The 25,353-nt window shown below is 35.9% G+C and overlaps 1 protein-coding gene across 2 annotated transcripts in view; it reads left to right on the top strand.

Annotated features, from left to right (window-relative positions):
• The window catches only part of LOC131672672 (Golgi to ER traffic protein 4 homolog), a 629,760-nt gene extending 605,398 nt beyond the window's left edge, over positions 1 to 24,362 (top strand). Inside the window, exon 5 of one of the 2 annotated variants that reach the window (XM_058950056.1) lies at positions 23,951 to 24,362. In XM_058950056.1, coding sequence (XP_058806039.1) covers positions 23,951 to 24,191 — 241 coding nt within the window. In that variant the 3' untranslated portion in view covers positions 24,192 to 24,362. The remainder of the gene's footprint in view (positions 1 to 23,950) is intronic. The other variant, XM_058950047.1, reaches the window with a different exon arrangement.
• Positions 24,363 to 25,353: the final 991 nt, after the last annotated feature.

Here is a 25,353-nt window from a genome sequence, read left to right as displayed (position 1 = left end):
ATTCAACAAAAAAGGTTGGAATAAAATTGTTCAAGGAAACTAATATAGCATAAAACTATTGAAGATTGAAGAACAAGTTTGAGTATAATAAAAGAAATTGTATGATTATCATGCCTACTCATAAATCTACTTTAAATATTATTTTATTTTCAATTCATTTGTCTTTGTACCAATTTTTTGATGGATTGCTGCACACTTCTTATATTGTTACGAATGTGATTTTGAATGTCTAATTCGAACGTTTGTATTCGCGGTAACGTCAGAGTGCATGATTTGTTTTAGTTCAGTTAGTTGACGTCTGGGCGTCAAGTTGGAGACATCACGTTTATGTTTACGTTTTTCATTATATTTAATAAAGTTTACGTCACAGCCCGAAAAGTTTAAAGTCTATGTTTTGCGTGTTTTATTTATTATATGTAAACGTAATATTTTGGGGTCTCGTCCGTTTTGAATTTGTCCGGGTTCTATGTATTTTTATGGCAGTGAGCCGTTTGTGTAAAACGGCAATGAGTTTCCAAAAGTTCGGGAAAACAACACGTACACCACTACGCGTCCCGCCGCAGACAAAGACGAGGGCGCAGTCTGCGATTCAAGCTGCAACTGCTGCTGCTGCTTCGGACGACACTGCTACAATGGATATTTTCGAAGTAGAGGCCACCATCGAAAATGTAAGTAGATCATCCGTTGATATTTCTCATTGTACATTTGTTCAATAAACAATTTCGTCTTCGAGCTTGCCGAATGACTCGATGACGCTGGATCAAGGTTCACGGTTGTTAGCTTCTCTGTCGGTGGATGAAATACAAGTTTTACGTCAAGAACCACCCATGCAATGTGGTGTGCTGTCGGTTGATGGACAACAGTCTTTTCTTCGCCAACTTGATGCAGCGAAGGCAGAATTAGAAAAGTTGCGTCTAAAAGTTGCGGCTTTACATCGTCTTCAAGAGGAAGATACACAAGCCAACCGGGAGGAACGTGAGCGATTAGCTCGACGACAAGCCGTATTTGCGAAAGCTAGCCAAGACGAGCATCGCTTACGAACCGACATGAAGTCGCAGTTTCGCAGAGAGCTAGCAGAGATGCAGTAACGATTGACGCAGCTAAGTAACTGCACCACATCTGTCATTCCACCATAGATTTCTTGTAATGTTGTACCGGTTCCATCTACCTCTATTTTTCAACCGTCCCCACAAACACATAACCCTACTCTTACACATACATCCGTTTCAGTCCCTTAACGTTCGCTATATACTCCTGTATCAACTACAAATGTAAACACATCTAGCCTTTCTAACACTCAACCACTTCCAATTGTAAATACCCATATCAGTTTAGGATATAACATACAATCCGACACTTTTGATGGTACTTCATCCTTCCGTGATTTCATTCATCAGTTCGACATTATTGCTTAGTTTAATAGATGGGATGACAGCAAAAGTTGTATTGTTTTAGTTTCTTGTTTACGTGGACAACCTAGAACCGTGTTAGATAGTTTTGAGGATGGCTGTGTAAATTTTGTTGATTTACGCTCAAAATTAGACCTTCGTTATGGTGATGATTTTCAGGCATTGAATAGTTTTTCATTATTTCAAAATAGACGTCAACAAATGAATGAAGATTTCGCTGTACTGGCTATGGATTTGGAGAGATTAGCCAGATCAGTATTTGCTCGTTCTCCACCGGAAGAACAGGATAAGATTGCTTGTTTGCAATTTAACCTTGCTTTGTTTGTTGATGCTATTCGTAAACAGTTACAGTTAGAATGTGTAGTCCTTTCAAAAAATACTGTCGCTCGTGCTTTTGAGATAAAAGTTATTCGGGAACAGAATCGTAGATTGACTCCACAGGTTCCACCGCCATTGCTTGGTTTTGCTCCTGTTATCCCAACTGCGACTATCCAAAATTTCCATTAACAATAAAACCTCTCCCCGGTAACGAGCATGTCCCACTAGAAAGTTTACTGATCCTGGGTTTTGTTGGGAGGGTGGTTCCACTAATCATATCGGCGTTAATTGCTCTAAGTTTACTAAAAAGAGAAATTAGAATTTATCAAACTATTTGAGGCGAGTTTGATAGATCGCAACAAAGCCGCATTGCAATCGTGTAGTCCTAATTCTTTTTATTTCGGAAGAATTTCAAGGAATTCGAAAGTTTTTTATTTTTGTGGTAAAGGTAATGGAACTTTATGTACATTTAGAATTGATTACGGCTCTGATGTTTCAATTTTTAATCTTAAATTGTTTGATCCCAGTAAAGAAACAATTCCTTGTGGTTCTTCTAACCTTAAATTTCCTACAGGTGAAAATGTTCCTGTGTATTTGACACAGACACCTCTTAGTATGGAATTAGGAAAGCATTATTTGAATTTAATTATCTATGTTGCTGACATAGAAGTTGATTGCATTTTAGGGTTAGTTTTTCTTGATGATGCAGGCATTACTTCCTGTATAAAAACAGGCCTTTTTGGTGATCTCCCAGTTTCTGAGCAATGAACTTGTGTTGTATTTCTTCTTCTTCTTCCTCAGAAATTTCTGGATATTTACAAGACTTGTATGAGAGAAATTGTATTGAATTGAATATTTCTCAGAAAGAGAAGTTCAAAGACTTTCTTGTTTAACATAAGTCATCTTTTACGGATGGGTCAGTAAATGTTGGTGCTTGTAATAAGGTTGAACATAAGATAGAGCTTTCTGACCCCCGTCCCATTAACCCATTAACGTCCAAAATGTCAAAATTTCTTGCACGTTTTCAAAGTGATTTTTTTCTATGTAATTGGCGTTGAAAAAATTCTTGAACCACATATTCTGATGTAAAATTGCATGCTCTTTCAGAATCTGTTGCCAGAATCATGATAAAACTCACAGAAAAAGAGACATGCTCGATTGAAACATAAAAAATACCTAAATTTTCGAAAAAAAAAATTTTTAGGATTTTTTTTCGAAGTGTTACGGTGAAGATATCACCTTGCGACCGTGATCAAAGGTGATCATGGGATTTGAAGTTTACCAGGGAATTTTTTTGTTTACCTTGAACCATCGCTTCTTCACAAAATGGCGGAAAAAACGAATTTTTTTTTTCAATCTTCATCAATTTTTTTCTCAAAATCTATGGACTTTAGAAAAAAATTCATAAAAACAAAAATGCCTTAGAATCGCTCGAGGAACATTCTCAAATTTTTTCAGAATTTTTTAAGAATTTTTGATTTTCCGGGAAACTTGGGAAATGGAATTTTCAAAAATGTCTCAAAAAATTCTGAAAAAATTTTAGGATATTTCTCGAGTGATTCTAAGACATTATTGTTCTTATGAATTTTTTTCTAAAGTCCATAGATTTCGAGAAAAAAATTGATAAAGTCGAAAAAATAAAAATTCGTTACGGCCGATGTTTTGAAAACCTATTGGTAAAAAAACGTTCTGCTACGAAAACTCGGAAAAAATTTTAATATTGCTCGAATGATTCTAACTTATTTTCATTCTTTTTTCAAAGACTTATAGATTCCGACAAAAAATTCATCCTTTATTTCCATTTCATTTCGCCAGATAAGCGTAATTTTTGGTCTCATGTATTCATGAATATTCGTCTTTTTTTGTTCTTTTCTTTCGTGTTTTTGTACATACGGATGAGTGATAAATAAACGAAATCATTAATTTCATACATTATGTCGCGGAAACGTGTAAGATCTTCTGAATATGAATCAGATTCTTCAGATAGTGATTCAGAACGCAACGTATTGATTCCGGATCCTGACTATTCAGGTTCCGATGATTCTGGTTCCGATTTTGATTCAGATTGCGAACATGAAATACCCAATATCACTTACAATAAAGCTTGTGCAAATTATTCTGAAAAACAAGATAAACTTGAAAAAGGTCATGAATTCACTTGGATTGAGGGTGAAAAGTTACACCCTGATTCTTGTGAAGATAAAGTATTATTGTCCGAATCGCAAAAAAAGAAAATACGTAGGAGCGAACCTTTTCAATTGTTTGAAACCTTTTTTTCTATTGAAATGAAAAAATATATTATTGATGCGTGTAAAGACAATGGTTATGATCTGAAATTGAAAGATCTTGATACTTTTATTGGAATAGTTATTTTTTCTACATTCAATCCCAGAAAATCACAGAAAGATTACTAGTCATCTGATCCGTATTTATCTAATGAAGTAGTTTCTTCTGCAATGTCTCGCCAACAATTTGAAATCACAAAATCTAAATTGAAGTTTTCAAAAAACAAAGACAAAGATTCAAATGATCGAGGATGGCGCGTTCGTTCTCTACTGAAACTTTTTCAAAATAACATCATGAAATTCGGAATATGGAGAACTGCTCTATCCGTTGATGAGATGATGGCCAAATCCTATTCAAAAACTGTTTTGAAACAATTTATTCGAGGAAAACCGATAAGATTTGGTTTGAAATTTTGGGGCTTGTGTACTTCGGACGGCTATCTACTGAATTTGGATCTTTATTGCGGCAAGAATTCTCAAATTGGAGATAAGTTATCTAAATGTGCTTTAGGTTCACGAGTAGTATTATATTTATTACAACCATTTTTTCAAATAATAAGTTATAACAAAATTTCTCAATTTCATCTGTACTTTGACAACTTCTTCACGAATATGGATTTGGTATTACATTTGAAGAAATTGCGTTTGAAATGCACTGGTACTATCAGAGATAATCGAGTCAAAGAAAAAAATGTGCTTGATAAGAAAGCTCCAAGAGGGACATATGTGGTGAAGTACGACGTAAACAGTGGCATAAATTTCATTACTATCATGGATTCGAAGCCCGTCTCAATAGCTTCAACTGCAGCAGGTGTCAATCCTCTATCTATTTCAAAAAGATACAGCGCAGAGGCTAAATCTAAAATTGAAATACCTTTTCCGCAAGCTTTTCACCTATATAACAAATTCATGGGAGGTGTTAACCTGCATGACGGACATTGCAATGACATACTCCCAAGTATACGATCAAAAAAATGGACATGGGTAGTTTTTATGAGACTTATACAGGCGTCTATTACTAATTCTCTTGTAATTTTCAATGCTGCTAACGATGGAAAGAAAAAAGTTGGAATAAAAGAGTTCACTATTTCGATTGCCAAATACTACTTACAAAAAAGTAGTCGCAAAAGTAAAGCACATGAACGATCTAATAGTGACAAATTGAGGATTTGTTCGAATGGAAACTGTCCAATAAGAACAAAAATTTTCTGCAAAACATGTAATTTAAATATTTGCAATAAATGTTGGCTAAAAAAGCACAGCTAAAAGTATGAATAAGTGAGAGGCAAGGGGACTCACGGAAAACAAGCACCCCGAGACGTGAGAGGCAAGGGGACTCACGGGAAAAAAGCACCCCAAAGGAGACAGAATTTTACCATGTCCACGCCGTAGTCTCTGGGTAACGCTAAGAGTAAAAAAATGTTCCTAAAATTTGCACAGAAATCGTTTTTTGCCAATAGGTTTTTAGAACATAGCGGCCGAAACGAATTTTTATTTTTTCAACATTATCAATTTTTTTCTCGAAATCTATGGACTTTAGAAAAAAATTCATAAGAACAAAAATGTCTTAGAATCACTCGAGAAACATCCTAAAATTTTTTCAGAATTTTTGGAGATATTTTTGAAAATTCCATTTCCCAAGTTTCCCGGAAAATCAAAAATTGTCTCAAAAAATTCTGAAAAAATTTGAGAATGTTCCTCGAGCGATGCTATGGCATTTTTGTTTTTATGAATTTTTTTCTAAAGTCCATAGATTTTGAGAAAAAAATTGATGAAGATTGAAAAAAAAAATTCGTTTTTTCCGCCATTTTGTGAAGAAGCGATGGTTCAAGGTAAACAAAAAAATTCCCTGGTAAACTTCAAATCCCATGATCACCTTTGATCACGGTCGCAAGGTGATATCTTCACCGTAACACTTCGAAAAAAAATCCTAAAAATTTTTTTTTTCGAAAATTTAGGTGTTTTTTATGTTTCAATCGAGCATATCTCTTTTTCTGTGAGTTTTATCATGATTCTGGCAACGGATTCTGAAAGAGCATGCAATTTTACATCAGAATATGTGGTTCAAGAATTTTCAACGCCAATTACATAGAAAAAAATCACTTTGAAAACGTGCAAGAAATTTTGACATTTTGGACGTTAATGGGTTAAACAACCTCTTTGTAGACCCCCTTTTCACTATAATGCAGAAATCCAAAAGATAATTTTGGAGATGCAAGAACATGGAACTATTGGAAATCTAAAAGTTCTTGGTGTTCCCCTGTAGTTATAAAAAGAAAGAAGGATGGTTCATTACGGTTTTGTGTAGATTTTAAAAAGTTGAATGCTGTTAAAATTAAAGATTCTTTTCCTTTCCCTTCCTTTCCTTTCCTTTCTTTTCCTTGGCCAAATATTTCAGATTTTTCGATGACATGATAGGGTATTCTTGGTTTTCGACGTTAGATTCAAAGTTAGGATATCGGCAAATTAAACTTAGGTCTCAGGGTAAAGAAAAAACAACATTTTCTGTAGGTAATGGTCTTTGGGAGTTTGAAGTTATGGCTTTCGGTTTATGCAATGCTCCAGCTATCTTCGAAAGGTTAATGGAGGACATTCTTCAAGATTTGATCCGCAAAGTTTGTTTAGTTTACTTAGACGATATGATGGTTAAGGCTAAGAGCTTCGAAGAAATGTTAAATAACACAGGCCGACAAAAAATTTTACCAAGAACCCGAGTATAGTTTTCCGAAGGTTTTTTGCGCGCTGAATCCGAATCCGAGGTCAGAATTACGTGTCTCCGGTTTTCGAGATATCCTAACCTTAAAGTGCAAAAAACGCGATTTTTGCCTATATTTGAGGTTATGTAGCAAAGAAAAGAAATTTTTTTTCAAAAAACTGTATACATCAAATTAAAGTATGAGTTTTCTTACGAAGTTACACAAATTTGAAAATTTCAAATTTTATGAATTTAAAAAGCACCACACCATTCAGCCCAAGCTATCTAACAAGTAACCATATTAAAGAGCCACTCACCAATTTAAACCAAACTTGGAAATATGACAAAACACTAAAAAATATTGTGAGCATCGTGCTTCTATTTACAAAATGCTCTCTTACGGGTAGAAACCACCCCTGCCAACCCCTAAACAGGCTCACCCATATAACCCTGGATAGAGCAAGTTTAATTAACTGCTTTTCGATAAAAAAAACTCATTTTCCAATCACAGGTATGCGTACTAATCTCGACCTAGATAAGCCTCATCCCCAAATACCTGCTGAACCCTTTAAAACCACCCCTACCAACCCCTAAGCAGGCACACCCACATGACCCTGGGTAGAGCAAGATTAATCAACTGCTTTTCGGTAAAAAAAACTCATTCTCGGGGGTTTTGGAAACCCTTCAAGTTACTATTTTTCGAGCGAAATATTGATTTCAAAAAAATATCCTCCACCATTTTGAATTCGCTATCTGGCGTTCGCCATCTTGGATTTGAAAAAACGAAATTTTGGTAGTATATTCGAACTCAGCGACCTCGAAAACCCCCGAGTACTAATTTCCAACCAAAAATATGCTAATTCTATGATTTTCATCCACCATCTTGAATCTGCCATCTTGGATTTTCAAAAATGAAAATTCTGACTGTAGATTCGTATTCAGCGACCCCGAAAACCTCCGAGTAAGAAATTTTAAGCCAGAATAGTCAATAGAAAAATGTATGCCGAAAAGGGTTAAAAGCCACCCCTATCTACCCCTTGCAGGCTTATATACGTGACCTTAGTTACACCAAGTTTAATTAAATCCTTTTTGATGAAAAAATTAATTTTTTAATCACAAATAGACATACACATCTTAACCTGGATATGCCTTATCCCTGTATACATGTACAACCCTTAAAAACCCTTGGGCAGGCTAATCATAGAACCCTGGGTAAGCTATTTTAATCATGTGAAATTCGATGAAGGAATTAATCACAGATAGACATACGCAGCTTATTTTTTGTACGCGGTTGGGAGGGCTGGTTTTAAAGGGTTGAGGAGGTATTTGGGGATGAGGCCTATCTAGATCATATTAGTACGCATACCTGTGATTAGAAAATGAGTTTTTTTATCAAAAAGCAGTTAATTAAACTTGCTCTACCCAGGGTTATGTGGGTGAGCCTGTTTAGGGGTTGGCAGGGGTGGTTTCTACCCGTAAGAGAGCATTTTGTAAATAGAAGCACGATGCTCACAATATTTTTTAGTGTTTTGTCATATTTCCAAGTTTGGTTTAATTTGGTGAGTGGCTCTTTAATATGGTTACTTGTTAGATAGCTTCGGCTGATTGGTGTGGTGCTTTTTAAATTCATAAAATTTGAAATTTTCAAATTTGTGTAACTTCGTGAAAAAAAAAAGATATCCGAGCATACTCAACGGCATTTGAAAGAAGAAAACTCATACTTTAATTTGATTTATACAGTTTTTTGAAAAAAAATTTCTTTTCTTTGCTACATAACCTCAAATATAAGCAAAAATCGCGTTTTTTGCACTTTAAGGTTAGGATATCTCGAAAACCGGAGCCACCAGAGTAATTCTGACCTCGGATTCGGATTCAGCGCGCAAAAAACCTTCGGAAAACTATACTCGGGTTCTTGGTAAAATATTTTTGTCAAATTCTGTCGGCCTGTGTAATTTAGGTAAGGTTTTCTCTCGTTTAGATGAGGCGAATTTGAAGCTTAACCCGAAGAAGCGTGAACTCTTTAAGAGGAAGACAGAGTACCTGGGTCATGTAATATCTCAGGAGGGTCCATAAGTATGGACCCTAAGAAGGTTTCTGCTCTCTTGGAATGGCCAATTCCTAAAACAAAAAAACAGATTAGGAGTTTTATTGGATTCGCTTCATATTTAAGAAGATTTGTCCCAAAGTTTTCTGAGATAGTCAAGCCTCTTTATAAGTTGACTGAGAAAAACATTCCATTTGTTTGGACTTCAGAATGTCAGAAAGCTTTTGATAAGTTAAAGCAGGCCTTGAAATACCCTCCTATTTTAGCATATCCAGATAAAGATGTCGAATTCATCTTAGATACTGATACGTCAGGACATGGCATTGGTGCTGTTCTTCAAATTCAGGATGGTGTTAAACGAGCAATTGCGTATTATAGTAAGATTTTGTCTAAGACTGAGAACAATTACTGTGTTACTAGAAGAGAACTTTTAGCGGTTATAGATTCTTCTGAATATTTCTCTCATTATCTCACTGGTAAAAAATTTTCAATTCGTACAGATCATTCAGCTCTTTAATGGTTAATGTCTTTCTGGAATTTAGACGATTAGTTAGCCAGGTGTTTAGGAAAATTGAATAAATTTAATTTTGACGTTTATCATAGGAAAGGATCTTCTCATAGTAATGAAGATGGACTTTCACGTCGTCCCTGCGATGAATCTTTTTGTAGATATTGCTAAAAAATTGAAGACAACTATGCTGTTGAGAAGGTAGTTGGTTGAATTTGTCTTCTTGAGAATAATTCTATTGATTGGAAAATAGAAAGAGAAAAAGATGAGGACATTAGTGTCCTACTTAAAGTTAAAAGGGAGGATAAACACCCTGATAGAGGTATTATTTTTTCAAAAAGTCCTTCGTTTAAATTTTATTTTTTTTCACTGGGATTCTCGGTTTGTTCGTAATGATCTTCTTTTTAGACTTAGTGGCCACTTTGGTATAAACAAGACTCTGTACAAGGTTCGTCGTCGTTTTTACTAGGATTTCTGTAAAAGAGATGTTGAAAATTAGTGTAAGAGTTGTGATGTTTGTAATGCTAAAAAGGGACCAACAGGAAGAAATAAAAATGCCTTACAGGTTTATAATGTTGGAGCTCCATTAGAAATACTTTAAATTGACATTTTAGGTAAATTACCTTCTTCATCGGGTAATAGGTATTAAATGGTTATAGTTGATTGTTTTACGAGATAGCCTGAAGTAATTCCTTTAAAAAATATTTGGGTGAAGACAATTGCTCGGGCGTTAGTCTGCCAGGTCATTTCCCGTCATGGAATTCCCTTAGAAATCCATACAGATCAGGGTAGGAATTTTGAGTCAAATTTTTTTAAAGAATTAAGATATTTATTGATTATCCATAAATCTGGAACTATACCTTTACAGCCACAATCTAATGGTCAAGTTGAGCTTCTCAATAGAACAATTCTACAGTATTTGTCGTTGTTCGTTTTCATAGAATCGACGGAATTGGGATGAGCTTATTCCTCTCTTTCTTCTGGCGTTTCGTCCTTCACGAAATGAGACAACTAGGATGACTCTTGCGGAGATGTACCTTAGACAAAATCATCTGTTGCCTATTGATTTATTCCAAGGATGTCCACCCGACGTTGTTCTCGAAACTCCCTCCAATTACGAGTATGTCACAAGAGTTCGTCAACAATTACACCAAATTCATGATGTTGCTCGAAGGAACATGAATTTACAATCCAATCGTACCAAGATAACCTATGACAAGTCTTCTGCTTTTAAGTTATTTGAAGTTAGAGAAAAAGTTTGGTTTCTCAATCCGAAGAGAAAAATCGGAAAAACCCCGAAGCTGCAATCCGATTGGGAAGGTCCATTTAAAGTTATTCGAAAGATTAATGACGTTGTTTATTGTATAAGACAGTCCCCTAGACATAAGAATAAAATTGTACATAGTGATAGACTTGTGAAATACGTTGACCATTGTTAATTAGAGAACTGTTCTGCTTGAGTTTTTAGTGCTGTGGTTTTCCTCACGCTATGGGCAGATGCCAGAACAGAATCTTGGGTTGGACCACAGAGCGTCAACTCCCAACCAAGTTCAATCTCGTGTATGTGCCCGATAATACTCCTTTCGAAATTTTCTGATGTTCAAGAGATGGATCCTTTGTTTTTTTGGAGTGATAATTGGCTTGAGGCCTAGAGTTATCATTGGAAGACTGAAGATTAACCTGCTGGGAGTCAAGAGAGAAGATTCAAGAGTCAAGAGACGGGTCCCATTTTTCTTCCGGAATGTTGGTTTGGTTGTGCTTGAAGATTTGGTGTTTTGGGCAACCTTGGAGCCTTCATTGGTTGAAGACGGATTAACCCGCTTGATTCAAAGATTTTCTTATTGTCGAGGACGACAATTTTTCAAAGGAGGGGGTAATATTACGAATGTGATTTTGAATGTCTAATTCAAACGTTTGTATTCGCGGCAATGTCAGAGTGAATGTTTTTTTTAGTTCAGTTAATTGACGTCTGAGCGTCAAGTTGGAGACATTATGTTTATGTTTACGTTTTGCATTATATTTAACAAAGTTTACGCCACAGCTCAAAAAGTTTAAAGTCTGTGTTTTGCGTGTTTTATTTATTATACCAGAACGTAACATTATTATTGGCTATCCGACCGTACAATAAATAATGTTTTTTTTAGTTAATATCGCAAAATGTACAATAAAATTATAAATTTGATTTATATAAAAAAATAGCTTTTAATTCTTAGAGCATACTAGCGTCTTTCGTATTTCAGTTTAAACCATAGAATTTGAATTATAACGGGGTTTTGACCCAGCGCGGGTCACTTGTTATATAAATTACGAGGGAATTAGAAACAGCTCGGTGTGGGCCTCGTAATAGGCTGCGCAAAGCCTAACCCAGCAGCAACAGGAACGTCGTGGTGCAGCGTCCGTTACCTTGGCCCGCGGAGAGCGTCGTGTAGTCCTATGGGCGCTTTGGAGCGATCACGAAATTCAGGTGCGAAAGCCGGACGGAATGGGATTGTTTACGATAGGTAAAAAGGAAGCGCAAAGGAAGAAAACAGATATACGAGCAGCATTGAGTTTACTACAGAGAATAGTACAAAGTTAGTACGCAGCGTAAGCGGGAGAGAGAGCGGCGAAAAGCTAGCGAGAGAGACACGTATTCGAGGTGGTACTTACAATGACGTCTCGGAGTCAGCCCTGGAGACGGTGTTCTCGGCCTCGCACGTGGTCTGCGAGGACGCGCAGTACGCAACTCGAATGCGGTCAAAAGGCGGGCGGCTTTGAAGGCTCGCACGCGTAGTCGCTAGAATTAGCTCGCCAAAACACTGAGCAATCTCGGCACCAAACCTCACACCGAGTGGGCACTCGCGTACTCGCCAGAAACACCGCGGAAATAGTCGCAGATCACAAAAGGTCGCAAGCACGTATATCCGCTTGTCACACGTCCACGTGCTTCGAAGTCGCCGGTACAAGAGAGAGTTCTTATCGCGGGGCTTTTTCCTGCCCCACTCTCCTACTCGCGCGCGTCGCGCCGGCCTCCCGAATTCTCTCTCTCTAGCTCGCCCTCTATTAGCGCTCTCTCTGACTTACCTTTGGCTGCCATACAAGTGAGATAATTATGTGACAAATATATTTATATAAAAATAATTATAATTATGTGTGGGGAGAGAGAGACATAACGAGGGTCTGGCCGCTCGTTATAGAATTATAAATAAATTTTAAAATTTTCATAATTTTTAATTGTTGATATAAGTTCTTGTAATGTTTTACGCTCGCTTTTCATAATCTTTGACTTACAGATCGAACTCTATCTCGACAAATATTTTAATTTATTAAAAAAAATTATTATTTATTTATTTATAATTTTTATTGGTAGTTGGCTAGTAGTAGAACAAATTCTTACTTTGGTTTGGTTAATTGTCGTTTATGAATGAAGTTGAACCGCCTGATTAATTAATATTAACAATTTTATTAACCATTAAATAATCACAGTTAATTTTCACTATTTTTTAACAATGAAATTGGTTTTAATGTTACTTATTCGATTTTTACGCACCTATGAGTTAAAAAAAAGTGTTTTTGTTAATTAAAAAAGCACTTATTAATTGTTTTTACAAAATTTTGTGAAAATTAGCCAGAAAATTCAGCATATAGTGATGTCACGCTCCTTATATGGTCAAATTTCTGTGAAAATGTTCTCACTCATTTATATATAGCCGAGGTAGCGCCGCTAGATTTATACCACCTTAATCAAACTTTTAGATGTCTGCTAGACTGTAGTTGCGCAGGAAAGCAAAAATCAGACAGGACCGTTACATAACAAATAACCTGGAATCTCAAACATTGCCCGTTTGGCTGAGTTCTCGAGTTTTTCCTTCATCGATTGAATCATATCGAGGTTCGATAATCCATTCTCTTACCCCTTCGCCGTGGGCTCTGGATATTGGATATTCTACTAATGATAGAATACAGGCAATGGTATAAGTATTCATAAACGGAAATAATTATTTATACATTGACATTATTTTTATTATTTTTTGAACAGACAACGTAATAATATTGAACAAAGAGAAGTATGTAAATTGATATGTAGAAGTATAATAGTTCAGGGAAGAAACATTGCTATTTTTGGATGAAAATCAATTCAAATTTGATGGATAATTAATCGATAGGAAGATAAACTAAGAATTTTAATTAAAGAAAGGAAGTTCAATGCCAAAAAATTTGACCTTTCTACTTCGAACTGTTACTTTAACTTTATTACTGAAACTGCAATAAAAAATAAAGCATCGTCTTGAAAAAAAAAAACAAAGTTTACCTGCAAATTATCTTGATCACTAACTTTCAAGCTTAAATCCAAGATCATAATCGTTTATTTTTTTGAAAATTTACGAATCCTACTTTGGCAGTTTTATAAAATAATGCTATAAAAAAGTTGTAACAGGCTGCCGTTTAGTCTATAATCCTGCAGACGTACCTTTAATTGCGACTAAACGACCCCTTGTTATCTCTGTGCACCAGGCACAGTAACCTACCTTGCCTCGAAGTGCGCCTGCGCAGAGTCTCTTCACCGTTCCGAGTTGAGTTCCCCCAACTCACCGCTTGGCGGCGCTGTCGCCCCTTGTTAGTAGCGCTCGAGCGGCCGCTACTAGAACCTAAGTTGAAGATCCGCGTCTACCTGCACTCGCACGGTTCGTGCAACGCAACCGGCGAATTCGGAACGAATGTAAATAAACACGGGCGCGACCTCCGGACAAAGGAAAGACACAAAAACGACTCTTTAATTCGGTAGAAACGGTAAAAAATGCACTTTATTACTGCAATTAACCTACACGGGGGAATTGGCCGAGAGACTTACGCACGCACGCGTGAATGACAACACACGCTGATCGAGAGAGAGAAAAAAAACCGCGATTACCGCGAACTACCTGCTCGCACGCAATAGATAAATTCTCCTCGCGCACGCCGCGCGGGATCGCTCGCAATTTTACAACAATTAACAGGGGAAAGAAGGTGCACCTACCGCGATATCGATGAGGATACGGTGGCCAACCGTATCCGAACAACAAGTTGCTAGACGCCGCTTCGATGCTCGCTGTGCTGCCTCGTAACTGTTGCTCTGTTGTTGTTGCTGCTACCGATGCTACTGCTATTGCTGTCGTTACTGTTGCTGCTACTGCAGTTGTTGCTGCTGCCACTGTTGCTGCTGCTGCTGCTGCTAGCACCCACCCACGCACTCCAGTTCGCAATGTCAATTGACAAAAACAACGAAAACTTTGAACAGCGGAGGCACGCACGGACTGAGTGGCACAGTCATACTGCCGATCGGAGCCTCCTCTCCCGGTCATCGCCCCTTACTCACTCTCTCTCTCCCGCGGACCGAACGCGGCTCCTCGCGCTTAGCCGCTCGTTAACCTCGCGCGAGTCTACGATTTTCGGTAATCGTTGCAAAGTATATACCTGTGTAAATATAAACTCCCAGCGTGTATGTGTTTGTACACTAGATGGGCTTTGCCCCCTGTGCGCTTGATGTGTCAATCCTCTCGTCAACAAATATAACAAAACACTGACAAACACTAATTTTATATTATATAATATATTGGTTAGTAATGACTCGTAAAAAGCTTTTAGTTGTTACTTGAAAATCCGAAATTTTCATGAAATACCGCACGAAATAGCAGTGTATGCAAGCTTTTATCTTTTCATTAAAATTAACTAATAAGAATGAAGCAGTCGAACGTTGTTCGTAAGAAATATTACATAATGTTGAATTCTCAAAAAATGGTTGTAAAAAATGGATTTTAAAATTACCATGCACGGAACATGCAAATTATTTTTTTTTTTTAATTTATTTAAGCAAATTGAACCCTATTGGGTTATTTTGCTAAGAAGTACATAAAGATTAACATAATTAGCGTATGATATGTATAGTACGAATACAAGAATTTATATAGCTAGGTTGAAATCATTTAATTATTTACAGTTAGTGAAAGTGATAGTAGCATTTACATTGAATAAAAGTACAGTGCTAGAAGATGGAAGGAAGATATTAGAGCGGTGGAGATTTTGAATGAAGTTGACTCTTTGTATATCATATAAAAGGCATTGCCATAAAATGTGATAAAGATCTTGCACTTCGAAGCCATAGTCACAAGTAGTATTATGGCATAAATTTATTTTATTGAGTGAAGCTTTTAATTTATAGTGATTGGACCTACAGCGGTTGATCGTAGTGACAACTATACGCGGCAGGTTAAGACCAGAAAACCATGGTTTAGCTTTGTTATTATGAAAGTAAATGAAAAAGTGACTGTCCTTATATGTGCCTTGCAACGGTAGTCGATTCAATTATTCGATCCGTTCGCGATTCTGCTTCTCGCGTGTTAGTACGAATAATTAAGAGAGAGAGGGGGCGCGCGATCATTTGAATAAACAGTTACGCCTCAGATGTTTACGCGAGTTTACCGCCGATATTGTTTTGCACCGTGTTTCGCCGTTACTAAAGATTTTCTGGGACAATTACGTGCGTGAGTGCAACGACGGTATTGCAGCAGCAAGTAGCAGCAGTGCAGAAACGGTATTGCAGCAGATTAAAGGCAGAGTAAGGCAGCGCAGCTGATAAATAGGAGGGCAGCGGCAGTTGATATATTTCATCAACAATTACGGCTGATCACCGTAATTGCACCGAAGGGTAGGTGCACCTCCCGTCGTTATTGCGTGACAAAATACTTTCTGTATTTTGTCAATCGTGATAGCGATTTTTTTTGTATTCGCTCCGAGTGTTAGTTCACGGTAAAATTCGAATCTTCTCTCTCTCTCTCTCACTGGATAGTATTCATTGTAAAATCCTGTTCGCGAGCGTTAGTCTTTCGGCCCAATAAAGACTGTAGTTATTTTTGTTAATTAAAGTTAGTCAAATTTATTCGCCGATTACGTCATTTAATTTTCCCAGTAGCTTAACCCATTTCTTCCCAAGGCGCCATTTTATAGTCGATTTGTTTTTGACCGAGGAAAACCTCAAAGTAATCGAAAATGTATACTAGAAGTCACTTTTCTATTGTAAAATTTCCCGCTCTTTACGAATCTGCAGTCAGAATCAGGATATTTTTCACGGAAAATTACAAAATGGCGTCTTGAATGTTGATGAAAATTTAGAATTACATTAGAATTTTTCTTTCAGAAATTAGTTGCTGAAATTTATAGAATCAGGATGAAAATGTAGATTTACATTAAAAATGTTAGTTCTTTGATAAACCTAGGCATTACGAATTTTCCTGGAACATTTTTCCAAGATGGCGGCCAGCAACATGTTGACAAGCGGGGAAATCTAAAATTTTCTAAATAAAAGCCGATTTAGAGAATGAATATATACTACCTATACTTTCAATGTCGCTGAATACAATGCTAGTGTCAATTTCAATTTTACAAAATGGCGGATCCAATATGGCGTCGGTAATACCAAAATCAGTTTGTATTGATAAAATCGCAAATCTAAGTGCTACATTTTATCTTGAATTTTTAGCACTTTTTCTAGTATTTTCCAAAATAATTGATGCAATAGTGGAAGAAATTATTCATCAAGCGTACCTGTTTTTTCAAGATGGTAAGAGTCAAAACAATTTGCACATAGATACTCTTGACATCGTTCGCAATAAATATTCGTACGTTTCTTGCAGTCATTGCTAGCTTTGCATATTCTTTGTGAAGATTTTGTGGATTTATTGTGGATATGATGATACACTCTGAAACAAGTATCACAGAAATAAGTTTTGCACTCATAGCAATAAAATATTGTTCTTATGGTACACTTTATACACATTCGTCTACGATCAGTTATTGTGAGTTTCAAATGCTTTGATAACTTTTCAATCGGTTGCTCTAAATAAGACTTTGCAACACTTTTTGCAAAATCTTTACTAGACATTATCTTTTTGTTCACCATATTGTACAAAATCAAAGCATTTGTCAGTGAAGACTCGATCAATCTACATAAAATAACCCATATCCATTTCTTTGAACCAATATTCGTTTTTAGATCACTGCAGTATTGATCATGAAGATCAACTCCTCCCATAAATTTGTTGTATGTCTTGAATACTCCAGGAAATTCAATTGGTACTTTACGTTTAGCTGTTTTATCGAATCGTTCCATTGGAATAGTAGGTGTAACGCCAACGGCTGTAGATAATATGGACACTGGTTTCGAGTCCATTACCGTAATGTAATTTATACCACTGGTTTTATCATGACTTACAACATAAGATCCTCTAACAGCTTTCTTTTTATCTAGTTTATGTTTATCTATCTATTGAGTTTTTACTTGATTTATCCAACACTATTGGAAACATCTCCTTTGTAAAAACACGATCATCTCTAACCGTACCTGTTGCACGCAGGTTTTGTTTTTTCAAGTGTACCAGTAAATCAGGGGATGTGAAAAATCTATCAAAATATAAATGATATTTAGCTACATCATTCTTATCGACCGATGTTAGAAAAACATGAAGCATATTCATCATTGCCCGAGATCCTAAACTGCATTTAGAGAACTTCGTGTCACTTTGACAATCATTTTTTCCACAATAGATATCTATTTCTAAAATAAATCCATTAGAAGTACAAAGAGCCCATAATTTTATTCCAAAACGTATTGGTTTGTCTTTGATGGATTGTTTTAGAAGCGTGCGACCTAAAAATTTAATCATCATTTCATCTATTGATAAAGAAGAGCAAAAAAATCCAAACTGTTTTACATTTTCTCTGAAAATGTTTAAAATTACACGAACTTTCCAAACTTTGTCATTATCAGTCTTATCCGAATTTTTCGAAGTTTTCAAATTAGACTTAATTTTTTCAAACAAATTTCTATTCATCGTTTCTGAAACAACATCGGAATGCCACATTTCATCAGTCGACCAGTAATCTCTACAGCTTTTACGAATATTGGAAGTGGAAAAAATGATAATACCTAAAAATTTGTTGAAATGATCTGGATCTAATTCAAATCCATTTTCAGTTATCGCTTCAATAATGTAATCTCTCATTCTATCACAAAAAAACATTTCAAATAATTCTCGAGGTTCCTTTCCTAGTACATTTTGTTTTATTGCTTCAAAATTATATATTTCTGATTCAAGTTGAACATCGTATGGTCTTTCTTGATCTATCTATTCGTATTTATGTGAGGCTTCTAACTTTTTCTCGTTCGCGGAAAAATTTTGATACACTTCTTCATAAGATAAGGCTACTGCATCAGTGAATCTAGAAGTTCATCACTATGATCATTGTTTTCTACAACACTGCTATCAACACTGGCATTCCTCATCGACTTACGTTTCGGCATGATTTTGCCAGTTTTATGAAACTTCTTTTAGAGTCCAAATCTGATAAATATTTATCTTGAAAAAATACTCGGTGAATAGTAAAGCTCGCCAATTATCCTGAAAAGGACTATTGGAGAGACAGCCAAAGAAAAGAGTGAATATGCTCCAACTATCTTGAAAAAGACCGTTAGAGAAATACGCACTTTTCAATCCTCCACAAGATGGAAAATCTCGCCAATTATCCTGAAAAGGACTATTGGAGAGACAGCCGAAGAAAAAGAGTGAATATGCTCCAACTATCTTGAAAAAGACCGTTAGAGAAATACGCACTTTTCAATCCTCCACAAGATGGGAAAGTTCGCCAATTATCCTGAAAAGGACTATTGGAAAGGCAGCCGAAGAAAATATGAATATGCTCTAACTATCTTGAAAAAGACCGTTATAAAATACACACTTTACAATACTCAAGAAGACAAAGGATTTATCTCACTGTAGGGACAAAGAATCCAGAAAAAAATATAGTAATTAGATTCGCAATTTTATCAACATTACCTGATTTTGGTACTACCGACGCCATATTAGATCCGATATTTTGTAAAATTGAAAACGGACATTAGCATTGTATTCAGCGATATCGAAAACATAGGAATTGAGTACCCACTCACTAGTGCTCATCATTTTGGTATTAACGACGCCATATTGGATCCGCCATTTTATAAAATTGAAATTGACACTAGCATTGTATTCAGCGACATCGAAAGTATAGGTAATATATATTCATTCTCTAAATCGGCTTTTATTTAGAAAATTTTAGATTTCCCCGCTTGTCAACATGTTACTGGCCGCCATCTTGGAAAAATGTTCCAGGAAAATTCGTAATGCCTAGGTTTATCAAAGAACTAACATTTTCAATGTAAATCTACATTTTCATCCTGATTCTATAAATTTCAGCAACTAATTTCTGAAAGAAAAATTCTAATGTAATACTAAATTTTCATTAACATTCAAGACGCCATTTTGTAATTTTCCGTGAAAAATATCCTAATTCTGACTGCAGATTCATAAAGAGCGGGAAATTTTACAATAGAAAAGTGACTTCTAGTATACATTTTCGATTATTTTGAGGTTTTCCTCGGTCAAAAACAAATCGACTATAAAATGGCGCCTTGGGAAGAAATGGGTTAAGGTGAGTTCATCTCCGTTCGATAGAATACAATTAAGCGAAATCATCTGACGTAAAAGCGAATACACGTACAATCATACGTGTTTAACGGAGCGGCGGTTAGCTCTGCACCGTGGGAGTTTGTTCTTAAGTAAATTTCCCATTTTTTTAGATAACCTCCCCCGTTACAGCCTTCCTCTTTTATAATTTCACTAGTATTAAGGATCGAACTTTTTTTATATACAGTTTTAAGTCGGTAAAAGGTATCTTAAGATCGATGTTACGCGTAGCTGGTAACTCTGTTACATGTTTGGCTAAGCAATCTACATTATCATTACCCTGTATTCCTGAGTGAGCTGGCATCCATAAAAGTTGAAGTTTACTATTATTGATACTTTTCGTCTGGAATTTGAGTAGATTTATTTTAATTTCAAGTAAATAAGGATTAATTTTTATGTTGTACTTGATATTTTTAATGATAGCAGCACACTGAGAGAATTGGTGAAAATGTTTACATTGAGGTTGGAATTAGTCATAGCGATTTTGATAGCTTCGTTGATGGCTATACATTCGGCTGTAAAAATGGATGCTTCACTATGGAGACTACGAGTTATTTTAATATTAAAATGATCGCAAATGACTGGTGATCCCACAGATTTGCTGCCAGCCATCTTACTGCTGTCTGTGAATATTGCACAAGCAGCATCTTGGATTAGTCTAAGGTTAATGAGTGAGTCAGGATCCGTAGCATTCTTAATTGAGTTTCCAAAGTCAGTATCAATATCAAATGAACTGAACAGAGTATGGTAGCTATAAAGATAAATATTATATCGCCAGTTGGAGTATAAAATATGATTATTGGAGTTATATTTTTATTAGTCAGGGAATCATTGTTATGTAAAATGTGTCAGAATTGAGGTAGGAATTCAAAAATTTTATACCATTGTCATCAGCATCTTTACAGTTCCATGCTGTGTGATGAGCGTTAAAATCGCCCATGACTATGTGTATCGATATTATTAAAAATGTTGTCCCAAGTGCTTTGTGAATGAATTGTACCTGGTGCTCTATAATATGAATGAATACGAGGGGGGATCAATAAGTCTTTACAAAATCCAAGAGATGATCCTCGTCACGCTTAAATTATGATCTTTTTGGCAAGCAATACTACTAACTAGATATTGTACAGAATTTCAGCTGGATTCATTAAGTCGTTTTTTTGTGAGCGTTGGTTGAACAAAAAGTTATTGGTTTATTTGAAAAATAGAAAAAAACGGAATTTCGAGCGGTGATAAAACATTTTCATTTAAAAGGCCTTACACCAAGAGAAATCACAGTTGAGTTGAACGCCGTTCATGGCAAGTCTGCCCCTGTGCTTAAGACTGTTTATAACTGGGTAAATGAATTTAAACGCGGCCGTATAACAACAAAAGATGAACCTCGTTCAGGACGCCCCGTAGAAGTGAGTACACCCGAAATGGACAACAAAATCCACGATATGTTGTTGAGTGATAGAAGATTAAAATTGCGAGAATTAATTGAGGCCACAGGGGTATCAAAGGGTACAATTATTTCAATTTTGCAAGAAAAATTGGGGATGAAAAATATATCAGTAAGATGGGTGCCGCGTTTGCTCACTGTTGAAAACAAACGAACCCGCGTGTCACCTCTGAGGCTCTTTTGGCACGCATACGTCGTACTCGTAATCGTACTCGTTTGGCGTCGACTCGTAACTGCAGACGAAACATGGGTACACCACTACACTCCTGAAATCAAAGAACAGTCCAAACAATGGATTACCGCAGGAGATCCAGCCTTAAAGAAGGCAAAGATAGAAAAGTCAGCTGGCAAGATTATGGCCACGGTTTTCTGGGATGCGTATGGAATCATCTACATCGACTACTCGGAAAAGGCCCAGACGATTACTGGACAATATTATGCATCATTATTTGGTTAGCTGAAAGAAAAAATCAGAGAAAAACGTCCTCACTTGAACAAAAAAAATACCTCTTTCTTCAAGGCAATGCTCGAGTTCACACGTGTGCAGTTTCGATGGAAAAATTAACGATTTAAAGTTTGTATTAATTGACCATCCACCATATTCGCCTGATTTGGCTCTCAGTGACTTTTTCTTATTTCCTAACCTCAAAAAATAGCTTGCCGGACAACGATTCACGTCGAATGAAGAAGTCAAATGCCTATTTTGAGGGTTTTCAGAAATCATATTTTTCTGATAGCTGAAAAAACTGTAAGGCCATTTAATAAAATGTATCGACCTTCAAAGAGATTACGTTGAAAAATAAAAAAAAATTACATACGCAAAACTTTTTTTTCCTTCTTTTTGTAAACACTTATTGATCCCCCCCCCCCTCATATGATACTATCATATGAATTTAAAATAACTTTGGAGCCTTGACGAGAAAAATAATATCCACGTAAAATTTTCTGTCTTCAAATTCTGTAGTGAAAAAATCATTTTTCTAAATTAAATGTATTTCATCTTAAAATACTTTGGAAGCTTTCCCGATAGGATCAAACATACCCCATATTTAATTTCAGTAACCCCACGTATGTTAATACACTAATTTAGTCCTATGAAGTCACATACGATGGCGGTCCGATAAGTACTTAGCCTACAAAAGATAAACGAAAATTTTGGAAAAGTGGCGTTTTATTTTTCAATATTGTCTCCTTTTAGTGCGATACACTTGGCCCAGCGATGCTCCAACTTCTTTAACCCGTCTGAAAAATACGTTTCCTCGAGGTCTGAAAAGTAGACTTCCGTGGCAGCGATTACCTCCTCTTTCGACTCAAATTTCTGCCCGGCGAGTGACTTTTTCAAGTTTGGAAACAAAAAGAAGTCGCACGGAGCTAAATCTAGAGAATACGGTGAATGGGGCAGCAGTTCGTAGCCTAATTCGACCAATTTGACCATGGCCAAGGCGGAGGTGTGAGCCGGTGCGTTGTCATGGTGGAAGAGCACTTTTTTCTTGGCTAAATGGGGCTGTTTTTTCTGCAATTCGACGTCGAATTAGCCCAATAATTCGGCATAGTACAGCCCTGTGACCGTTTTGCCACTCTGGGTAGTCGATGTAGATCACACCTTGTGAATCCCAGAAAACGGTGGCCATCACCTTTCTGGCCGATGGGGCAGTCTTCGCCTTCTTCAGAGCACTTTCGCCGGGTAAAGTCAACTGTTTCGACTGTTCCTTGGTCTCTGGTGTATACCAGTGGATCCATGTTTCGTCGACTGTCACGAAACGACGCAGAAACTCCTTCGGATTGCGCTTAAACAGCGTCAGACATTGCTCTGAAGTTGTCTCACGTTTGCGTTTGTTGTCCGGACTGAGCAAACGCGGCACCCATCGCGCCGACAGCTTTCTCATGCCCAAAATTTCATGCCAATACGAAATCGTGAATTTTTGTCACGCTATCCTCCGTGGTAACCGTTTTCGGAGCACCTGGACGTGGCTCTTCAAAAATCGACGTGTGACCACGTTGAAACTCGTTAAACCAATTTTTGACGGTCGCCATCGAAGGAGAAGAGTTGCCGTACACAGCATCCAAGCGCTTTTTGATTTCGCCGCGTGATTTCCCTTCCAAAAGCAAGAATCGAATCATCGACCGATACTGCTCTTTTTCCATTTTTCAAAAATCAACGGACACACTTGCTTTCACACGCTCTCAAAAATAAACTACAACTCCGATCCGGTTGAAATCTTGACAGTAATCATCGAGAATGTTGTACTACGTGATAGAATATATCTTTTGCGAGAGTGGCGCCATCGGGCGGTGAGGCTAAGTACTTATCGGACCACCCTCGTATTCCTATTTTTGCAATTTTTATATAGAGTCTCTGTATAATAAAATAATGTGACTTTGAAATGATATGATAGAAAAAAATAAAACACTTACGTGGACGTAAAATTTTTCGTTTTTTTTTAAGCTGAAAGTCGAAAATTCATTTTTTGTGAAATAAATATATTTCACCTAGAAATGAACTTGACCTTTTACTCATGGAATTGAGCCGATCCGAGATCTGGATTCAGTGTATCAAATATATAAAAATATATGTACGTTGATTGTGTGCAGGCAACTTTGTTCTCTACATGCCTATGTTACTTTTCTATTCATAATATTTTAAAGAAATAATTTATTGAATCAACTTACAGTCACTGCAAATTTGTAATGCTTATATCAATATTATTATTTCATAATTTTTATTTTTTACAGTGGAACGTTGTCTTCATTTACTATTTTGTGTGAACAATATTTTACAAGTTTGACGAGAGACCCTTCATTTTTACATTATTTGGAGAAAATCGGCAAGCAATATTTCAATACATCATCAAGCCACAATTCCGACAGAGGATTATTTAGCTCATTTTTACAATCATTGTTCGATGGTATAGAAGAAGATAAGGCTCTTGAAAAAAATGAATTATCAACTGACTTAATGGTTGACTTAGACTAAAGATTGATTACTTCATGAGTCAATTCAATGTTTTTAAAAAAAATAATTACGTAAATAAAGTTATCTGGATCGATTTATCAATAATGAAATATTCAGAAAGTTGTGATTTTTATCTCATTTTTAAATTATGTTATATTATTATATATTTATGTTTAAGATACATATAATAAATTTAAATCAATTTTAAAAGATTTTGAAATTGATACAAACTAAGTTGTTATTGCTTAAGTTTGAAACACAACTCAGGATAATTTTTTTTTTATAATAGAACGTCATATTTACGTTCAGAGATGGTTATTACATTTCTATAATGTTAGAGATCTTGACAGCACTAAAAATTAAGATTGAACTAACGATCAATCCAACATTAAAAGCTGTCTTACGTAGTTAGACAGTTTCATGATACAAAAAGTACAAAATCTAATAAAACTACAAAAAAGATATACCTAATTAAGAGTCTGTCGGGTAAGCATGTCAAAAATGCCTTAGACGGTACCGGAATTCGGACTTGATCGACGTTTTTGTCTTCAAAAGTTATGACTATATCTAAATTTTCAGATTCCTAAAGCACCGCGGGGCAATATGGGTCGCTATTGTGTCGGTTTGGGTATTTTTCAATCAATTTCTGAAATTTTGGGTATCTTAATCAATTTTTGAGTTAGGAAAAAAAAATAAAAAAAGCAAGTTATAAGATCTTTTAAGCCCTACAAACTTATTAAGTCTAAAATAATTTTGGTACGATATTTAAATTTTTACAGCTATTCAATAACTTAAATTTTTCATCATTTTTTCGGGTTCTGATATACAACGGAATAAAAATTTTTAGCACGTTCTATATACTAAACAATATGTATGATTTTTTTTCAAATTTTTTGAAATAATGTAACAATCTTAAAACAAATAAATAATACTAAAAAATGCGATTTTTCGCTTCTAGCACTTTATTGGTACATTCTATTATAAAATTGATAGCACAATTGTATTGTACGCAAAAAAATACATCGAAAATGTGTATGACACTTTTATCATTAACGCCATTCTATCCACGTTGTTTTTAAAAAAAAATCAATCAAATGGAAAACACTTATGGATTTTATTCCTGAACGTGATTGTAGAACCCTTTACAAAACTATTACAAGTGAAATCAAAATCTAGAATTTAG

The sequence above is a fragment of the Phymastichus coffea genome, unplaced genomic scaffold, assembly GCF_024137745.1.
Source record: "Phymastichus coffea isolate CEN01 unplaced genomic scaffold, Cenicafe_Pcof_1.1 PCOF00012, whole genome shotgun sequence".
Classification (NCBI taxonomy): Eukaryota; Metazoa; Arthropoda; class Insecta; order Hymenoptera; family Eulophidae; genus Phymastichus; species Phymastichus coffea.
Note: the sequence above shows the minus strand (reverse complement) of the source record. Positions and strands in the feature narration are given on the sequence as shown.